General features: G+C 39.6%; 1 protein-coding gene across 7 annotated transcripts in view; it reads left to right on the top strand.

Annotated features, from left to right (window-relative positions):
- Positions 1 to 21,509, top strand: part of VPS13D (vacuolar protein sorting 13 homolog D) — a 113,854-nt gene that overhangs the window by 62,978 nt on the left and 29,367 nt on the right. For all 7 annotated transcript variants that reach the window (XR_009727842.1, XR_009727841.1, XM_061369490.1 and 4 more), the window contains 4 exons: positions 1,224 to 1,358; positions 1,695 to 1,862; positions 15,024 to 15,156; positions 16,958 to 17,153. Coding sequence is in view for 5 of the 7 variants with exons in the window: in XM_061369490.1 (XP_061225474.1) it covers positions 1,224 to 1,358; positions 1,695 to 1,862; positions 15,024 to 15,156; positions 16,958 to 17,153 (632 nt within the window). In the remaining 2 variants the exon portion in view is untranslated. The remainder of the gene's footprint in view (positions 1 to 1,223; positions 1,359 to 1,694; positions 1,863 to 15,023; positions 15,157 to 16,957; positions 17,154 to 21,509) is intronic.

The following is a 21,509-nucleotide window of genomic DNA, read 5'->3' as shown; positions in this document are numbered from 1 at the left end:
TTGGCAGCCCTCAGCAGTGTTCCCAAGAGAAGACTTGGTGTATACATTTTTTCCCTTCCCCCAAATGATAGCAGTCACTGACAGCATTCTAGATACTGACTTCCACATAAAGAATTCCATTCAGTTTTGTAGCACAGCAGAGTTTAGGTTAGGAGGGAGAGAATAATCACAGCAGAGCCTTTGTAGAAGTTTTTCTAACTACCTCTAATGTTCCTGGCTTGGACATTGTCATCTGGTAATTTGGTGTAGAGAGACTGTTTTTATCGGGTACCAATATTAACAAAGTTGCCTTACAGAATATCTGATAGTTAAACAGGAACTTATTTGCTACCCAAGTGAATAATGAGGACTAGTCTAGTTAGTCATCCATTTACTGAAAAAATGAATAGGCCATTTCTTACTTGCAAACTGAAGTCAGACCTATAATGTACATTAAGTGCCTGTAGATGGCAGAAACACATTACAACCAGGCATGCTTTTGTGGTGAAGGTAGATACTACACCAGTATCAGGCTTCTTCCTTCTCCAGATTTTGTGATGTTGATGACTCTGCAGATGCGATCATCAAGACCTGAAATGGAAGGGATCCCTTTCTTTCTTAAATATTAGTTTTCTTGTTTATTTTTCCAACATTTTCCATATGTTTACATATATATGTTTGTCCACCTTAAGTATGGGGTTTTTTATGTATAGATTGTACATGCTACAGATGGCCCATGGGCTAATTACTGGCTTAGTTTCCTTCCTTGAAAATTAGTGAAAAAGCTGGTTTAAAGAATTTCAGTACACCACCTAATGTTAAGAAATGAGCCTCAGGTTTGCAAGAAATTCCAGCTCATCCTGACACTTAATCCGATCATAGAACTTCAACAGGTTTTTCTTCACTGCGTATCAAGGAAATTCATTTAAGGTTTAATTGAACATTAGAGTAGTTATGGCAAAGTGCTAAGTCTAGAATCTTAAAAACATTTTGTTTTGAACTAGATTGCCTCAGGAAGAGTGTTTAATGACTCTGTAGTTACCGAAGAAATGCAGTTCTAATAATGGATTACAAGTCAAAGCTTTTTGGAGTGTTTGCCCTCTATATCAAAGAATGCATGGCAGTGGTAAACTGCTCTAGCAGCTTCAATTAATTTTGGGTTGTTATCCATTTAAAGATTAATTCACTTGGGTGCTGTGAATGAGAGAGAAAAATTAAAGTAGCAATATCTTTTATTTAATTAGGCATTGAAAAGCACACTGGGATTTCCTCTAATCCGATTTGAAGACGCTGTGATTAATCTGGATCCTTTCACTAGGGTCCATCCATACGAAACTCAGGAGTTTATCATTAATGACATTTTGAAACACTTTCAAGAGGTAAGTATCTTACAGATTTTACTGTGCCAGAGGCTGAGCTTCTCTTGCTCAGTGAGTTCTATCCTGAGGGTGTGAGAACCCTTTCTTGAGTCTTTACTTCAGTGTTAGTGCTGTGTTGCTTTGGTACATGGAGAAATAGCATCACATGCTTCTAAGAATACACTGCATTTTAGGATTAAACTGTTGTTGATCTTACTGGTATTTGTGTGTTCATTTCTTCAGTAAAAAAAAAATGAGTTTATATATCCTTTTATTGTGGGTGGGAGTTTTTAATCAACCGTGCTGCTGGTAGTGTGATCCATAAGTGAAATTTAATTCTTCCTGTTGATTTTCCAGGAGCTGCTTAGTCAGGCAGCAAGGATTCTAGGCTCTGTGGATTTCCTTGGCAACCCTATGGGTCTGTTGAATGATGTTTCAGAAGGTGTTACTGGACTTATAAAATATGGCAACGTTGGTGGTCTCATAAGAAATGTCACACATGGAGTATCAAACTCAGCTGCAAAGGTAATAATTATGATATTAATAAGTTTGATAAAACAATAAGCAAAAAGTAGTGGGGAAACAAGTTAAACAGAATTATTAACCATCTTTAAGTTGCTTTATGTCCATTCTGTAAAAATTGATTTTGAACTGTATATTCCTTTGAAATCACTTTATATGTACACTGCAGGGATGCCAGGAACCTTGTGGCAGTCAGGGAAACCACTCAAGGCCTTACTCTTGATACATATGTATTTGCAGGTTAAATGCACAGTGAGAACTAAAATGTTGCTCAGGTGTAGTGTCATCTCCAGCATGCAAATGAAAAAAGTTATGTACGTTATATATATATATATAAAAAGAGATTACTATAGCCATTTGGAGTATTTGAGGGGTTTAGCTGAACAGAAGTTGTTAACTTTTTAATGTGAATATCAATTATTAATGCTAACACTTCAGTTAATGTTTTTCTGTGCCAAATAGCAACAAAGAAGGGAGTTTCCAGACTGCCGAACATTTATCTTTAGTTTAACTCCTAGGTCTCTGCATGGTGAGCATTCTTTTGTCCTTCCTAATACTGACTGAGAGAATTCAGTTGCATATGTGTTATCACTGAAAATAACTATCTTTAGTGCCTGAGAGTTATGATCTGTGACAGCAGCAATAAAGAGGAAGTGGGTTTGATCATGGTTGATACTGTATTTTATAGTGAACAAACATATGTTCTGGAAATAGCTTTCGTTGCATACATGATGTGTCAACATGTACCTTAAATTAACCTTGTGATCCCAGGTAGAACTGGCATAATACTTTCTTCACATAAGGATGTGGTGTTAAAATTGTTTTTCTTTAAATTCTTTACTTCCTATTATTTTCAGTTTCCAAACTGGTAAGTCTGTACATCTGTATTATCATGATTCATCCTGTAAACTATTTGTGTACAAAGAAATCTACTTTCTTGCCCATGTTAGTGGGAAAAGGCAATTCAGGAGATGAAAAATGTGATGTGCAGAGTTTGCATAGTTACAGGTAGCTCAAGACTAACATTATCAAATTGAGTTAAACTGCCAGAGAGATCCCCAGCCTGTCACCAAGTGCAGAGCTGTGAGTATGTCTAGCTCAGCCACACGACAAGCTGAGCCATGAGGAAAGATAACACACACCTCCTCTATTGTAATTATCTTGTTCCCAGCATTAGCCCATTTGGGGCAATTCCAAGAAATTCAAACAAAATACCATTGTGTTGATATTCCTGTCCTAATCCACACTAGGTGGTTGCCCATACTTTCTACTCATGGTTCCACTCTCTTGTGACCCATCCACCCCACCCAATAGAGTGTGTTTCTTTAGGGTTTCCTTTCTATAAAGTGTTGTTTCCTCATCACAGTTACATCTGCAGCAACAGTCTCATAAATCTTTCTTTAAAAGGCACGAGCCTTCCTCTGTTTCCCACAAGGGCAAGGTCATTCTTTGAACTTTGGAGTCGTTTGTAACCAAGGGTTTTCCGAAGGAGATTTTCAAAGGCAGAAGGGCAGTTGGATGCTGAACTCCCTTCAAAATTCAGTGGAAGCTGAGGACCTGCTTTCCATTTATACCTTTGAAAATCACCCCATGGACTATTTATCTATCATCTTCCCAGGTTTTTTTTTTCTTTCTCCTAGTTATATCTGAAATATCTGTGATGCAAATGTCACATAGTTCCTTTTTAAAAGCTTTTTGGATGGATTATGAATTTGTCCTTTTGCAGAACAAGGAGAGAATTAAATCATTTAGGAAAGCATACTAGTACATTATGGAATTCCGTGATTAATCCTTCTTCCAAAACATGGATCTTAATTCTGCTACATAGAAAATAATAGTAGAAAAAGGCTTAAATGATCAGAATAATTCTTCCCTTTATGTTGTGCTGCTTTAGGTACCTAATTCTGCTAGAAAACTAAGCCAAAAATGTCTCTATGATAAGAAATTGATATTTCAAGTACAGTTTGTGATGTGTTGTATATGTGGTACAGTGTAGAACTTTTTTTTTTTACTCCCTTCTGCTGTATCACATGTGAGCCTTACAATTGTGTCTAGGACATGTGAAGCTTCGGGAAAGAAAAAAAAAATTCCAATTTCTCAAGAAAAATGGGACTGAAGCAATAGATCTTTTTTTGCCTTGCTGCTGGTGCTCTGTAGGGAAAGTATTTTAAAGTATGTTTTCACTGCATGAATTTCCACCTGATGCAGCAGTGCTGCAGAGGCTTCCCTCACCTTCAGCTTGTGTGGCACTGGCAGCTGCTGTAGCTGCATAGGCCAGTGTTCTGCACAGAAATTGGTGCCTGGAACACCACCCTTTTAGGTTAGTTTGAGTACCTGACTTGTAAAGTGTCTGGAATAAGAATCTAGAATAGATTTTAAGATGCATTAGCTTTTAAGGTGTGACTAGAGAGATGCACCTTAATATGATAATCATCACTTTAAAAGAACACTGTTTGCCTGAATTGAAAAGGAAGCTATTGGAATTGTATCTGGTTTTGTCATCTTACTGCTTTTCTATTTTATAGTTCTGCTGATTATCCCTATAATGGCTTTTCCATGCATTTCAGAACATGCAGTGGGTAATGCTGTCTTTCAAGTGGAGAGCTGCAGCATATTTAAGTTGGCACAAAAACTTAGGTTAAATAAAGTTCACTACAGACAGTTTTGTAATTTTGATCCCTTGGAGACTCCAAATTCTGTATTTTGAAAAGTTCTTTGATCCTAAATATAGACACCTGAGGGAATTTCATTCCCTCTGAATGGAGACTTCTGTAGTTGCCATATGCATTGAAATGTCTTTCTTGCATTCTTGGCATCCGCACTTTTCTTTTATATTTCCCATTAGGCATGATAGCACTAAATCCTAAATAATTCCTGATTCAGAGGTGATAATTAGAAATGAATACTGAACGCTGAATTATTATTTGAATAAAAGTGTTCCATAGCTTGTGTTTTCCACATGGAAAATTAAGCGTGGTTGTATGTGTTACTGGCAGTTAGGTGTTGTGCTGACCTAATGAAATAACTGGTAGTAAGAATTGAAAAGATTAAATCAGCTTGTCAGTGCTGTATTTAATTTGTCTGATCCTTTTAATCCTTACAAGGAACTCTGTTATCTTTTATGAATTACGAGCACATAGTGATGTGGTTGTCACGATTCTGCAGCTGGGCTTTGTTTCTGCCTGGAAATAATTGTTGTGTCCCTCCCTCCCAATAAAAAGAATTTAATGAACTTTTTGAAAAAGCATAATTTTCATATTGAACTTTGAAGTTTCCAATGAGAAATTACATTAGGTTTCTTAAGGGAAGGTAAAGCAACAGCCATGATTACAGTTGCATTTCCTCATTAGGTTTTTGTGGAAGCTTGTAGAGTTCTGAGTGGTGCAGGCTTCCTTAAGCTTGGAGCAGGCATCCAGCATGCCAAAACTTAAATATGTAGAGAGAGGATTTGCAACATATTGTATGGTGGGTGTTTGTTTTCTTTTATTGCTGAGGAGGAAGCACAGTTCTGCTTGGACATGGATGCCCTGGACTTAGATTCTATTTTAATTCAGTTTAGAGTGCTGGCAGAGTTGTTTAGGTGCTTAACAGAGGTAGGAAAAGAGAGGTAGGGTGTTGGAACCATGTAAGAAAATTGTAAACCTAGTAAGGGTGCAGATACTGCTCCTGTCAAGTGTTTGACATGGAAACACCTGTAGAAAAGGAACATGAAAACAACATGCAGGGAAAAGGGAATTTTAACCCTCACTGTAAGATAAATCAAAGCAGAATCTCAAGTGGTTGGCAGTGACAGAAGAATAAAGATAACTGAATGGAAAATGAAGAGGAAGTAATAAGGGGATTATCTAAAAACAAATCATGAACAAGTGTTTAACTTCTCCAAATGCTAACTGTAACAAAACTGGCAATAAATAAGATGAGGAGTGGATGTAGTAGAGCTCAGAAGGTAGGTACGATTTATGGAGGTTCTGCAAAAGGAATAGACAGAAATGTTTCCAGAGCAGTCAAAGCTGATGGTTCCCTTTTGTTCAAGGCTTCTTACTTCATGTAACTAACCACTTAGTCAATACCATTCAGAAGCAGGAACAACCGCCACTCACGTATTTGGACACACTGTGATTTAGTAGTTCAAGGAATATTAACTCAAAATGCAATTCAAGTAGCTGAAAAAATAAATCATATCTCGGTGAGAGGGAACTTGTGACAAAAGCCTTCGTATATGAGGCCTGAGGAAGATGTGCTTGGTGGTATTTTCCTCAGGAGAGTATTAAAACCGTCAACTGATAACGTAGAAGGATCACAGTGGCATTCAGGTTCTGAGTTTCCTACTGTTCTATGTGTCATTATTTTCTTAGACTCGCTACTCTTCTGTTTAACTGCTAACAGCAGAAGGTGAGTCATCACTGGCAGCCTCATACTGGACAAAACTGAGGAAGGCTGGAATACATATCATCCTCGGGGGCAACTCTAGAGATTTACACTTGGGTGTTACTTGGCGAAAGCTGACAGTTGTCCTTTGCAGGGGGAGTCCAGGTATTGAAGTTGTGGGATTTAGTAGCAGTGGCCATAAATTTTTATTTTTTTTTCTATTCCTAGAAGTGGTTTATACAGTTCGGGTCAAATGTAGTGTTCCTTGTGGTTCCTTCAGTGTAATCTTCAGGTTTTTCTCCCCGTGGCTTCCTCAGTGATGTGTAGGGGCTGCTGTGGTTCTGGTGACACATCCAGGTGGCACTGCAGATTCTCTGCTGTTTACTCCAGCACTCCAGTCACAGAGGAGCAGTTCACATGCAGGTTCAAGTGCTGAGCAGTGAGAATCTGCATGAAAATGTGCAGATGATGAGATGGAAAGTAACTGACATTCCCAGGCAGAATTTTTCAGTGCTAGGAGTGCTATGAGGCCATTTCCCCATTTCCTGGCAGTTTTAAAAGACAGCAAGTTTTATGGCCAATTAGTGACAATCAAAAGCCATGAAAAGTGTCACTTTTTGTGTGCAGAACATCTGGTGTCTGTAATCAGTATCTTTGAAAAAGGTTTTAGGATAAAGGATTGGCTTTGAGAAGTTTGAAGTATTATTTTGTTCTTCCTGTTTTTCATTTGTATCATGGGATAAAATGTGTGTGGCCAGCATCCAGGCTGGGAGTTTCCTTCACAGTTCAGGTTAAATTCAGCCTTTCTTTTGCAAAACTGCTTATACAAAGTGTCTGTGAGCAGGCTTTGCCTGTGGAGTATTTTTATGTGGAGAAAGGGGCATGAGTAAGATCAAATGAACAGTGATGAGTTCTGTGGGAAGAACTCTTTTGATCTGGACTTGATGTCTTAAATGTGCCCATTTGGGATCAAACTGACACACTGGTGGTGGCTTTGATGGAGTCTTTTCCAGGAGAAATTACTCAGTCAACACTGAGGATCCTGCAATAGTGCAACAACCACAAACAGTGAGATGCTTGTCTCTGTACAGAAAACTGCAAAGGACAGGCCAAGAAGGAGGCTAGAAGCTTTAAGTTGTACACATGCTTTATTTTGAAGGGTTTTGCCAGCTGATCGTCTTGCAAAATAGAATAGAATGTTTCTGCTTTGCTGACTCATTGGGGATTTAAGTGAAAAAAAGGAGAATTTAAAATGCGATATGCAAAATGTTGCCAAATCATAACTTGTGAAATTAGAAAAAGACACCATGGAGATGAAATGAAATTTGATCTTAATCTACAGTTTTGGAATGGTGAGCATGTCATGAAAAAGGCACTTACATCCTATGTATCACTGTTAGCATCTGAAGGGGAAAAATGGGGTATGGGTTTTAAATTAATTACTTCAGTCTTGACAAAAGGTTAGTTACACCTCCGTACTGTATAGATAAAGTTACATAGAATATATTAAATAGTGCAGATCTAAACTTGAAATTGCATGGCTGTGTGTCCCTGGGGAAGGAAAATAGTATTTTTATATCCATGGGAGATGGCCAGGTTACCTTCTGAAGCTGTAACAGTAGATGACTGACAGATCCAAACACATCACCCCTCAGAGCTGTTCACTATTTACACTGCACATGGGATGGCAGGGTGGATTATCAGGTTTGCATTTAGTTTTGTTTGGAAATCTAGTGGAATGCAGGAAACGGGGGAGGTTTAATGAGAGGGTCTTTAAGACCCCAAGCGTGGTCACAGGGGAACAAGGCAGAAAAGTGGCTGGAAGGAGACTGACCACTGGGGTTTACTGCGGGTGCAAGTGCCCCATGAAGATAAAAATAAGCAGAGTTGGTAAAGGTAATGTTAAAAACCCTGCTATGCTAAGTATGTTGTTGTTAGGTGTTAACTCTGGAAAATGAACTAGATCCCTCCAAGCTTTTTCCTGGCTTTTCAGTGTACAGAAGGGCTTTTAAGGAGGGGGTTGGAGAAGGCAAATAATTCCATTCCCCCAAAATAATCAACCAGGAAGACCTTAAAGCTCAGTAAGAGTTAAATCGGGGGGGATGGGAGTTATCTGCCAAGAGTATTAGTTGTTTAATAAAGCGCAATTGTCCTCCAGATGAACCCGCCAGTGACTCCGCAGCTGGGGTCATTCCAAGTTCACGCTGTGGACTTCTGCTGCCTTCTGTGTCTGTGAGAGCAGCCGGGGTTCCCGCAGGGATCACTCGCTCAGCCCGGTAACACGAGCCCATGGCCAGAGGCACCTGCTGGTACAGCTCTGGGGAGGCCCCAGGGAACCTGCCAGTCTCCAGTACGGCGAGAACCACAGGATTTGGGACCCTGGCGCGTCCCGCGTCCACACAGCAGTGTGCTGGGGGCTTCAGAGATCACCCAGCCAACATGCTGCTGTCAGGCTGCATTAGGAAGATTAGTTAACGATGGGATGTGAGATAATTAAATCTTAACTTGGGTTATATGACATAAATAGTGGGGGAGGATGCAGCACAGAATCTCAAGGGGCGTATATTTGTTCAGTGGGAAAAACTGTTGCCTCCTCTTGGTTGTCAGTAATTTAGAGAGGGTCAAAGTTTATATCTCCCTTAAAATGAGAAGCTTATGATAACATTTTGTATGTTCTAAATTAAGTGTGTCAGTCCTAGACCCAGCTCCACTGTACGTTTCTCTCTGCACAATTTGACTTGATTAAAAATGCATTTTGGGCTCAGTGTGAACTGTCTTTTCTGTTCAGGGCTGGGTTTAATAGTTGACCTAGGTATGTGTGCAAGTGTAAAGGAAAATTTAAAAGTCTATAGCACCCGAATTCACCTGAATTCACAAACTCTTTTGCTTAAATATCTCAGTAACAGACTGGCTGGAGCTGTGGTTAAAAGTAGTTTGTGGTACAACTTACACAGCTAGGCCCTGCAGATCTGACAAACACCTGCTGTTGCTTCGCATACTTAAAGCATTTCATTTTTCACTCCTGGTGTAATGCAGAAATGGCCACTGTGATGTGAGGGAGGAAGCTGTTGTCTGCTTACTGACATCAGTTTGTAAAATTAAGCATGTAAGTGCTTCCATTCCATCTGAGGATGGCTGACTGCTCTAAAGCCCTTTTCTAGGCGCAAACCCTAACAGCATGGATGGATGTCACGTGTACACTGTGATGATTTTTTTCTTCTATATAGTGAAATAAATGCTCAATTTTGAATTTTATTTTACTGTTGGAAGTCAGCATAAAAGCTGGCTTCCTCTAAAATAACTGGAACAGGTTGGAGAGATGTACAAAATTAAGGTGATTTTTAACAATACTGCTACAAGGCAAGTAGCCACAAGGGATTAAACTTACATTTAGATTTTGAACATTCAGGCATAGTCCATTGTATTTAATCACTTGGCTGAACAGAAACTGGCACAACTTCTGTTCAGCAGGGAAGGGAGTGGGATACTCAAAGTAGCCTCTAGTTTCTAATACCATCAATCTACTTGAGTTCATTATATAATTTATAGCTATGCTTTATATTAACTGTTTTAAATACATATAAAATAAATGTTGACATTTTATTTTAAATGTATTTAGAAGCTATACCTAAAGGAACAGATCATTGTTGCGTGGTAGAAAGGCAGCTTATTAGTGTTTGGTCAAGGTAGCAGAGGGGAGGAAGATGATGTTCCAAAACCAGTGTTCCTGCTTAAGGCTGCAAGGAAGAATGTGTTTAACAGAACTCACATTCAGATATCTGATAATCACTGTTGTTTCTTTATCTATCCAGCCTTTCTTTCCTGCTATGAGCAGCTCTTCACTTTCATGTGGACAGTTTATTATATTTACAGGATTTAATGTTGAAACTGTGGAATGATTTTTAATCATCATGACTAGGGATTTTCATGTTTTGGAAAATGTATGAGTGTGTGTGAGAAGCAAATGACATAATTCAGAGTTTACATTAGACTTCCCAACTTAAATAAATTTTAAGTACTCTTCTCTTACTTTGCTGAAGTAACTGTGCTTTAGTCTCTGAGAGTCAGCCTTCATTACTGAAGATAACGGTGAACATCAACATGTGTTGTTCAAGGTCTCTTTGAAAGGTGCTTGGTTTGAGTGACAGTTGAAAGCAGTTCAACAAAGAATGAGTTCTGCAAAGCCAAGGTGAGAACTGAATAAACCCTGTGATTTCTACTTTAAATGCAACTCCTTGTGAGCTTTACACAGAAGTTAAAACTGACCTGTTTCATCACTTTCTCCATTAAGAGTCCATCGTGGAGTGTTCTGGTTTGCTCAGTCAATAATATTTGTACCATTCTCTGGTGTTAGAATTACAATGGAATGTTTGGACTGAAGTCACAGTTGTGTATTTATCGGTTTGGGATGTCCTTAGAGGACCAGGCAGTGCCAAGAGCTTAACAAGACTTTAGAAGATGACTTAAACCTTATTTCCATGCTGTGTGCTTCACACATCTGGCATAGAGGGATCATACAGTACAAAGTCTAGAATTAGTTTTCATTTGCTCTGAATTCTTCCTGTGCCCAAAGAGCCTTATTGTTTGGCACCAGCTTTGATTCACAAGCACTGCATGTGGCTGTTTTTGTTTTTCTTCTATTGCTTGAAACATGGGTACAAGTCATTGTGCCAAAACTTCCTTATTATTGGGCCTTTAAAAATAAACACCAAAAAACCCCAGAACATTAGATTATTTTCTTGTACAGATACTGTTTGAACTGCTTTTGCAGATCATGGTGGATGGGTCATATTCATTGCTGACACTGTGTAAATGTAAAACAAGGGATGATGATTCTCCTGTTTACTGGAGTCTGCAGAGGTGGTGGCTCAGGCCAGCCTGCCCCAGGCTTAGAGCAGTGCAATAAGATTCCCAATAATCATGAAATGCTGAGAGTGGTTTATATGTTGTTCCAAAGGCAGTGCTCACAGTAGCATAATGTCCTGAAATTTGCAGGGAAGTACTTCACCTGCCTCAAGAGGACCAGTTTATGTTAGACCCCATGAGCTTAGGTTAATGAAGTGCAGTAGGGTGTATTTTCTGCTTGCAGTACATTACCAATTGGTAGCGTCACATAATAAGTGAACCCGCGTGGGGTGAAAGCCAGTGATCAAGTGTCTTTAGAATGCAAACCTGGAAGAAAAGATCAGTGTCTCTCTGCAGAGGGGAAATGCAGGAGAGACCTTTTGCTCTGGGTACAAAACAGGTCAGAGGAGAATGAGGGTATCTGTGGAGGAAGGTGGCCAAATGTTCAGAGGACTGGAGCTTTTTGGAGAGCTTTTTCTGTCCGGGTAGAATGGATGAGGCAAAGCATTCAGCAGTGCGTCTTAATGATGAGGTGAAATATTTTTAGTACTTGAAATGACAGAACTTTCAGTGAGTAGACCCACACTTTCCTTTGTTTGGAGATGCCAGGTTGACAATACCCACCTTCATGTACCTGATGTGTGGGCTGGCTGCATCAGTAATGCTGTCATGTGCCTTTTGGTTCAGAATCAGGTAACTTAGCTGGCACTGAGGTATCCTGATGGAATTCCATTTCAAGGAAAAGGATATCTGAAACAGGGAAAAATGCAGAGGTAAAAGACCAAGTTGCTAATTTCTTTTTTTCACTGGCACATAGACAAAGAACTCATTGTGAAAATTAGGACCGAGGAGGGAGACTGGTTTTTAGAAGTCACTTGATTAGTTTCATGTTTGTTTGGCAGACTGTTGTATTTAAGTGATCTTAAGTAAGCTTTGAAGTTATCAGGTCACACCTTATTAACAAAAGCTGAAGAAGGCAGGGGTGGATCACACAGTGTCACTGTTGTTTATCTGGAGACTATTTTCTACCCTGGGTTAACAGCTCAATAAGCCACAATCACTGCTCTTCCACAAGGCCTAGTATCTCAGTATTTAATATTGCACTTCTCAAAGGAAGCACCTAAAAGCCAGACACATCTGAGGGGGGAAAGGGAAGTCTGCCATTGTGCTTTAACATGTTCAAATCTCTCTTCAAAGTTTAATTTGGATTTAAACTGCTTAAATTTACAATGGTTGGTTGGGTTTTTAATCATAGAAATCTTTATTTTTATATATTTCCTTTTTATATAGGGATATAATCCCATTGGCTGAAAGAAGCCATTTCAGGGACAGTATTTCTGAGGTGCACTGAAAAGGATGGTTAGAAATTTCTGGTACCTCCATCAATTTCACTCACATGGTATTATCTCTGTTCGACAGTACAAGAGATGGTGTGAGTCTTGTTATGATCACAAGTGAGGGTAACAGTGACACTACAGTCTGAACCTGTATTGTTCAGGAGGGACCATTCCTGGGTGCTCACTGAGGAAACCCGCTGGGTTTGCTACAAATGGAGCAGATGGCTGGAAAAGTTTGTTAAATGAGGCCAGAAAACAAACAGTACCTGAGGAGGAGGGGTGTCAAAAACTGATGCAACATGAAGTTCATGTTTTGTAATTAATGTGTGTTTAGATTTTTTCACCTATATCAGGGCAAAAGGGAAACATTTTGTGGTACATTAGAATCATTAAATAGTTCTATTTACAGCTACAATTCAGTGTTACTTCTAAATAACAGAAACAGAAATGTCTCCATTTAACTTTGGTTTTGCAGTTAAACGAGACAAGGACTTTAAATCATATGCACATAATTATTTTTTTTCCTCCTTACTGAGAGTAATTTACTATTACATTGAAGTTCTTGCTATACACTAAACCAGATTGTTACTGACTATTAGGTATCAGATTCTTCTTTACAGAGGAAGGTAAGTCTGAGGAAAGACTGGACTATATTCATTGGAAAAGCTGGTGTGGTGGATCTGGCGAATTTAGGCAGGGGGGGAACAAAAAGAAGCAGCCAGAGCTGTAAGGATAGCTCACCAGTTTTGACCACTGTTAGTAAGTAGGTTTATTCTTGCTGGCTGCCTCATCATGCGCTGATATAACTTTTAAAATGTGTTCTTGAGAAATCTTTTTCAGGCCTTGGTACATTCCTTAATGCAGTTTGAATTTTGAATGCTTATTGAGCCTTTTCATAGTGACGACTCTAATCTTCTTAAAGCATTTGTCCAGAAACCCACCCTCCTTAAACATGGTTAAAAGGTAGCTTCAGGTTGATTTGTGTTTGCAGACTAATTGTAAAAAAACTAACATCTACATGAGGTTCACAAAGAGGTCAGAAGTAATTCAGTCCCTGATCACTATGTTCTGGTTAGTGTTTGTGTGATCAAGTCACAAGAAGGGTCATGGGATTTCATTTTCATTCCTGTTGTCTACTTGTTTAGATAATTGGAGCCACTGGACTAGTTTGTCTTTGAACTGCAAAGAAAGATCTAAACCCAGGACGTGGTGTCATCAGTGAAAAGGAAACGCAGCCTTGGATTAATGGCAGAAAAAGGAGGGGAGCCTTGTTGCATGGTGCACATTAATTGTTTCTTGTTTCATCTTTAGATCTATTAGAATCAGCATTTCACAACAGGTTTTAGTTTTCTCCTAAGGTGGCAGACACCTTAATCACAGAGGGTTTTTTAATACTACTAATGGGGATGCAAAGAAGATAGTACCTGCAACAGAGCAGAGCTGAGCAATGGATAAGGAAGAGTCTGTACACATCCTTTATGACAGGGGAGCTCTGATCACACAGGACAGTGATGATTTCACCATTGCTGCAGCCATCAAGTACGTTGGACATTCCTGTGGCACCTGGAACATCCCTCAACCCTGGTCTAAGACACAGCAAAGCATTAAATTATCATTCCGGCGGAAGTCCATTTGTTGATAGAAACTTGGAAGAAGGCTGCTGGTTGAGGGAGGTACAGAAGATGACCACCTACATAGAACCAGAAATAGCTGGGGTTTGGGGGTTATTTCAGGAAAATGCCTGCTAGGAGTCCTTTTCTGTAATAATATCCCAAATATGAGGTAAGGTTTCAGGTTTTCTGTCTCCTTTTCTTGCCTCCCTCCCTCCACCAAGCTTCTGGTTTATATCTGATCACATCAAACCAAAGGTCAACACATCACAATAGATCATTTTTATTTGGTGCTTTTTCATTGACTCATACTCAGTAATAGTCAGAATTCTCAGAACAAATCCTGTTTGGACTTACATGCTCTCTTTCATCTCTAAGTATATCTTAAGTCTTCCCCCACATTGTTTGATGTGTGAGGAGTAAAAATGCTTCCCACACATACATATTCAGGATTCCCCTTAGACTTTTGTTTTACAGTGTGTAATACCCATGGACACTTACCAATGGAGCTCTCCTTCACTGGCTCACCCCATGTGCTGCGGTGGGCATCACTGTGCTCTTCCAACAGCTCCTCTCACAACAGAGCCACTTCTACATTGTGTTACTAAAAACAATTTCATTAACTCTTGCAAATGTTTTAGTTTCATGACAGGTATATTTGCCTTGAAGTTTTTGACATCTTTGAGGAGAAAAGCTTTGTCTCTAAATAACATTCTCGTGACGTTTTGGAAGGTTACAGTTGGGTCACTAGCATTTCTTTTGGTGCAGGATTCATTTATTTTGGCTTGACCACTGCAATGGGCACCTACTCAGTTTTTCCTGTCACCTCAGGATTTGAGTTGCAGCAGCTTAACGTACTTAAGAGCTTTTTTCATGGCGTGACTGAGCACATGTAACAACAGGACTTCTATAAATTTGTGTTTCACATCTAGAATCTGGGTGTTTTCTTCAGTAAGTGTGCGTGAGAGAAACTTTTAATAACAGAAAAGGTTCCTCTCTTGCAGTTTGCTGGGACCTTGTCAGATGGTTTGGGAAAGACAATGGATAGCAGACATCAGACCGAACGAGAATACATCCGATACCACGCTGCAACTAGTGGAGAACATCTCGTGGCTGGAATCCATGGGCTTGCACATGGTAAGCCTTAGCTGCAGTTTTATTTCATTTCTCTTTTAAAAGCAATGATGAGACTGAAAAGTTTGCATTACCCTTGGGTGATTATTTGAAGCCAGGGATGTGGAGCTGTTGAAGGCTTTATGTTTGAACTGGTATGCTTGCAGAGTGTGTGAGGGGCATTCTTTGGTTCTTACATTGACAGAAACTACATTTAAGAGAGAATCTTTTCACATGTAACTGAGTAAGAGCTTTTCAGCAAATTAAAATGAAGTTTCAGCAAAAGTTCATCCAAAACTTCCGTTTCTTTGTGGAGGCATAAAATACCCATGCAAACAGGTTTCTTGAGGGCCAGACATTAACATACAAATGAGTACAGCTGGATTGTAGCTGTCTTCTGTTTGCTTTCAGTTCCAGAAACCTGAGGTTCCTCAGAACCAATAAATCAGTTTAAAGTGGCATTTCACCACTTGGGTTGTATTGTTGGTTTGGGGGGGGGGTATTTTAAGTCTACTAAGAACAAAAGAGATGCATTTGTGTAAAAGGCAGTGAACTAGTCTTAATCTGGCCAGCATCTCACATCAATTTAGCTCGTGATTTATCTGTTGAAGAAAGTTAAATCAATACAAGCCAAGTTTAAATCAAATATTTATATTTTGCAGCATCTTGACTGTTTGTTTAAACATCATTCTTTTAGTGCAACTGTTGCAGGCTGTGTGAAGCTAATCTGGCTTTCACTAAAGCAGCAATTTTATCTGTGCTGAGAAGTCTTTGTGCTGGGCTTTTGTCATAAGGAGACCCTGTAGGTATTTAACTGGATCATGAGAGGTTTCTCTCATAGCAGTGTGCTATAAAGGGTGGTATCAGTTATATCGGAAAAATGCTGAAATTGTGTTGTATTAATTAACAGGACTGTTTCAGTCTTAATTCTGTAGAGTTTTTAAATGCTCCTTATTCAGTTTTGTTCACTGTTTGTTTTTCAAAAGAGCAAATATCTGCTAAGTCCTATCTGTTGAAATGTAGGAATTAGCCATAACTGTAATTACTCAAGAGAAGTGACTTAAATACTTTGTGCTCCTCAAGTCTGTGAGTAAAGGTGCTGTCTGGTCTGTATTTCAGTTACAGACCATAGGAGAATGCCTGGCTGCTGGAAGCTCAAGAGCCAAGTGGTGGGAAGTGTTTTTACATGGAGGCTTAAGCTAGTTCACTAAAAACAATGCAATCACATCATCCCAAGATTGGAAATCTGTAAAGCAGGTTCTTAGATCGAGTGAACTGTTCCAAGTCTCTTGAAGCCTCAGTAGGCTCTTGATTTCTTCAGAGCATTCAGGTTCCCTGCAATGGAGATACGCACAGAAATGTGTCCTCAACATCACAGCTAAAATCACGTGGGGCCACTTTGAATTCACTTTTTCCAGTGGAGACATGACTTCTCTATTTTCTGTCTCAAACTGTATAAGCTTTTGTAGTAATAGGATATTGTCACACTGTAAGTAACTGCTTCACCTCAGGAATAGATGAGGACTGTAAGTACAGCTGGGAAGGAAAACAACATAGAAATATATTTAAAAACTCATATTTAATGATTAATTAGATTTTTTTCTGTGGGTTATTATTGTCTGTGCCTACATGTGTGCGTATACAGAATATAAAGTCAAGCTCACGTAACCCATTTTGACACAGATTTTGCGTTACATTAAATGCCCAGTGTGTTTCCATCAGGGTGCACAGTAAATGGTTGAGCCAGACAGCACCAGCTGTGAAAGGCTCTCTGATGCTTTGAGGCAACGCTTGTGGCCTACTGTGCTGTTCTTCTCTTTGCTAGGAATCATTGGAGGACTGACAAGTGTAATAACTTCAACTGTGGAAGGTGTGAAGACCGAAGGAGGTGTCAGTGGCTTCATATCGGGCCTTGGCAAAGGGCTGGTGGGCACAGTAACCAAACCTGTAGCTGGGGCTCTGGACTTTGCATCGGAAACTGCACAGGCAGTGAGGGACACGGCAACTCTGAGTGGCCCCAGGTCAGTGAGCAGTTTATATTTCTGGTCAATAATACTGTGAAAATGTGTTTTAATACCTGATGCAACTTCTGATCTGATTATCTTTCTTTACCCCAAAAAACAATAGCTTAATCAAATTTGCTATGAGCCATTATTAGAGACGTAGCCCATTTCATTCAGTTTGCTTTTTTTGTGATAGATGGCATTACTATAGCTAGAGTGAGATTTGAACAGAAAAGCTACAACATAAAATAGGAATTATTCAGCTACAGCATTAGATGAAAGCAAAATTTTCAAAAGGCTATAGAGAATGACATTAAACTTCTACCATGGAATCCTTACGCAGAGTTGAAATGGAAGTGTTCTTCTCCATCCTCTACCTCCAGCTTCCACTTAGCTGTGTAGAAAAACAGTTTGAAGAGTTCTGGTATCAATACAGTGTTACCTTCCAATTTTCATTTTGTAGTGGTTCTCACTTATAGGAAGTGTGGCTAATGCCCGTATGTCCACAGTAATGTCCTGTTTACTTCTGTGTGCATGTGTGTTGTGTGTCAGCACATCAGGGAAGAGGCTTTCTCTTACTTCCTGTGTTTGGTTACAAGCTTCATGTGCTCTCTACAAAATACAATGATTACGTTTAAAATAAATTGATGTTCATTAGCACTGACCGTGAATGCGGAAGAGGGAAAGGGACAAGTTCCAGAAGGGCTTCTGTGAGAGGAGATTCTTCTTACTGTTTGTTGCCAGGAGTTTACTGTGTATGACATGACTATGCTAGGAAGTCCTGATGTGTGTACGTGAGATCTTGTGTGTTGAAGAAGTGAAAGGCTATCCCAAGTACATTTTATTGTCAGAAAGTAAGAGAGGAATGTTTGCAAAATGTTGGGGTTTCTTATCTTCCCATTTGGCTTTTCCATTTCCTGTGTTTTATTATGCCTGACTTGGAGTCCTGGCATGCCCATTGTCAGCGTTTCAGTAGAGAACAATGAGGTTGATGAAGTGTGAGTGAGGGGCAGGAAGCTTTGAAGAATGAACCTAAGTGTACTTTGCTGTGAAAATGGATGTGTTCACATGTGTACCTGTTCTGTATTTGGTACTTAGCTTGGTTTGTAAAACCAAGAGGTCAAGGATACAACTTGGTAGCTACATGTGCATACAGAGAGTTACACAAGAACCCTTTTAAGTGCATCCCTGAGAAAGCACATCTACTGTTTTGCTCATATGTATCTTAGTTTTGTGACTGTACAGGTAGTTTGATTGATTGATTCAGAGGTGGGGAGAAACACACCTGGCTGTACTGTTAGTTGTCTTACTAGTTGAGCTGTGGTTTTATTATTGTTTGCTTCAAGACACACACACACACTTGAAACTCATGTTTGACATACTTCTGTGACATACAACCTCTACACAGTAGCAATGACGTTATCAACAGTTGACACATTAGATAGCAGCTGGGAAAAGGAGAGCCTCTCCAACCACCTTATCTCTTGTGTTTGCCTGTGTGACAAATTTCCCTTTACCTTGTCAGTTAAGAGATGAGGGTAAAACGGATGAGCTGAACCAGTTTTGCTTCCACTAAATTCTAAAATACTGTTGTAATAGATGAGCACAGTGAACTGACTTTAATGTCTGCACATGCCCTGCAAAAAGTTTGACGCAGCAACCTTCTGCAAGTGGAAATAGAACAAAAAAGAAAGAAAACCCTTTTTCAGTTACTTCTCCAGTCTACAAAATCTGATTAAAACATTTCTTTGGATAAACAAATGTACTTGAGAATATGTAGATAATGGGGGGGGGGGGGGGGAACAAACCCAAAGCCACACCACCACCTATAAGCAGCTTTGTGCTCATATTTTGTTTAGTAATGGTTGGGGTTTTTTTTATGTGCGTATATAATGGAGCAACAAAATTGTTCTTTTAGGGGTATAAAAAAAACCCCAAACCAACAAGGGATTTGTACGTGTTTCAGGCTGCTGTGTACCACTATCCCCCTGCCGCATTTGTTAACTGTTCAAATATGCGTGGTTTGGAATGAAAGCTGAACAGTGTTCCAGGCCCAAGCTGCTGGCTTTGGTTGAACAGAATGTTTTTGCATGCTGGGCTGTGTAGGCTTCTCCAAACTAAGTACACAGCACCAGCTAACCCTGGAATGTCGGCTTATGGTGGTAACTGATTCTCAGGATCATTTCGAACATTGAAAGAACCTGAGTTAAAAGTGTGGTAAGAGCGGCCTGACCTTATCTAGAGACTGTGTGCAGGTTTCCAGTACTTGCACAGAGTTGAGTCAACCAGTTAATTCCAGTTGCATTTAAATAGCACAATGCATAACCCTAAATTACAGGCCCCTTGCAAATCTCTAATGACAGGGTTGCATTTTTAAAAAGCTCTCAATTTAAGCTGCTTGACTTGAACCGATCAGTTTTGGGTGAGATGAGAATTTTAGTTGACATTGTAGGTTTTCCTAAAAGGCATGTTCTAATTCCAGCTAAATTACTGAATATCGAATAGAACTTTGAGAAAGACTCTGTAGCTGGTGTTACTGTGATGCTGCTACAAGGACATGAGTCTCTTTTGGCTTCAGAATGTGCTGGTTTGTGTTGCTTGCACAACCCATGTGTGTGGAAAATGGAGCCAAACTAACAGGACTGAGATGCAGACAATGCCTTTATAGCTGATGATGGTAGTGGAAAAGGCAATGTGTTTATGGTGCAAGAAAGTACTTTTTAAATGTGACTTTAGGCTGGACTTTTTCAAGGCTAATCTTATTATGTAATCATATAATTTATTATGCTTGTTATTTATGAGTAAAGCTGCCTTAATACTTCTGAATTTTAATGCAGAGGGGAGCATAAAATAGCTGTGACAATGCAATATACATCTAATGACTGGGACTTGATACCTTTATTTGAGTGGGGTTTATGTGTTCCAAGTGCTCCAATGTCACATATGAGATTTCTGATTATTTTCATATTGGTCATATACTGCCAAAGTCTTAAAGGCCAGTTCAGAACAAGAAATCTGTTATGTCTCTAGATATGCTTGGAAAGCTCGCTCCTGGAAATGTGTTTTAAGTTCTAGTGCAGCACAAGGAAAGAACATTTATATTTAGACATGTGTCTAACTTACCAAGTAGTGCAGGAAACTGCCATCACAGCTTTCTCTCAGGCTTCTGCCAGGTCAGTGCAAGTTTAAGATTAGTCCTGAACTGTTGCAGCAGTTTGTGGTGTTTTCTGATAGTCACAAGGTGAAACTTAGAAGTAAGGAGGTAACTTCACAACCTACCCAATTCAAATGAATTCTGTCAGTGAACTAGACTGTATTAGTAAAGAACAGTTTGGGCTGGCAAGCCATGAACGGGCACAGAAAATTCTTACGTAAATATTTGTTTCTTTTAGCTGTACTCCATCTGGAAAGCAGTAGCCTGTGCTCATTGTTCTTTAGTTCCCCACGTCCATGTCATCACTCAGAAGTGTGCAACCAGGCTGCAAAGTCTGAGACAGTGTCAACAGCATGTGTCTTTTTTGGTTGGTTGTGCATCCATTTCTCTGAGCTGTGACTTTGATTGCAATGTCAAAAGCAGTAGAGTTGAGAGGATGAGCATCAGTGGCACTCAGAAGAAGCAGAAAATCTGGACCTAATTATATGGAACACCAGCTCAGCTTATATACTGCACAGTATGTCCTCAGAGTTCTCAAGTTTTATAGATAAATATGGTTTGAACCTTAACACCTCTGTATGTGTCATAAATTCTGTCCTGACCACTAGAATTGATCTAGATCTGACTTCAAGAGTCTTCACAGTAACGTCAGATGTGTATGGGCCATGACTCTGGTGAAGGAAGTATTATTCTTCTCCTGGTAAGCCCTTCCTAAGATTTTCGTAGTAGAAACCAGAGAGAAAATGTATTTATTAGCTGATACTCATTGTGCTGTGTAAATCTGGAAATACTACACAAGACAGCTTAGCTGATTCATCGCTCTGATCTGTGAATAACTTGGGTAGTATGATTTCCTTGATATCCTCTTCCCTCTTTTCCCAGTGGGATATCAGGTTTTTATAATGATCTGTTTTCTTTTGAGCGGGTTTGTCCGTTTCATTCCTATGGCACTCTGTGAAATGGCTGTAGGTGTTGGCTTTTCCTCAGTGTTGGCCCCACCTTCAGTCACTGTCAGACTTGACTTTATGGTTTCCATTCTTCTGTCTTTAGTGCATGCAGATTCTTCCATTGCTGCTGTTGAGCTGCTTTGAAATCCCTCCAGTGTGTAAGTTCCCATAAGCACTGCATGAAAAGTGACTGTCACATCCCTGCTCTGTGGCAAGCTGTGCTCTGCAAGTCATCCAAGCCTGTGCTGGCTGGGTTTACTGCCATATCACATT

The sequence above is a fragment of the Neopsephotus bourkii genome, unplaced genomic scaffold (genome assembly GCF_033783945.1).
Source record: "Neopsephotus bourkii isolate Nb327-2 ecotype Australia unplaced genomic scaffold, CSIRO-AGI_Nbou_v1 NB_1500, whole genome shotgun sequence".
Taxonomy (NCBI): domain Eukaryota; kingdom Metazoa; phylum Chordata; class Aves; order Psittaciformes; family Psittacidae; genus Neopsephotus; species Neopsephotus bourkii.
The sequence above is the reverse complement of the archived record's forward strand: the minus strand, read 5'-3'. Positions and strand labels throughout refer to the sequence as shown.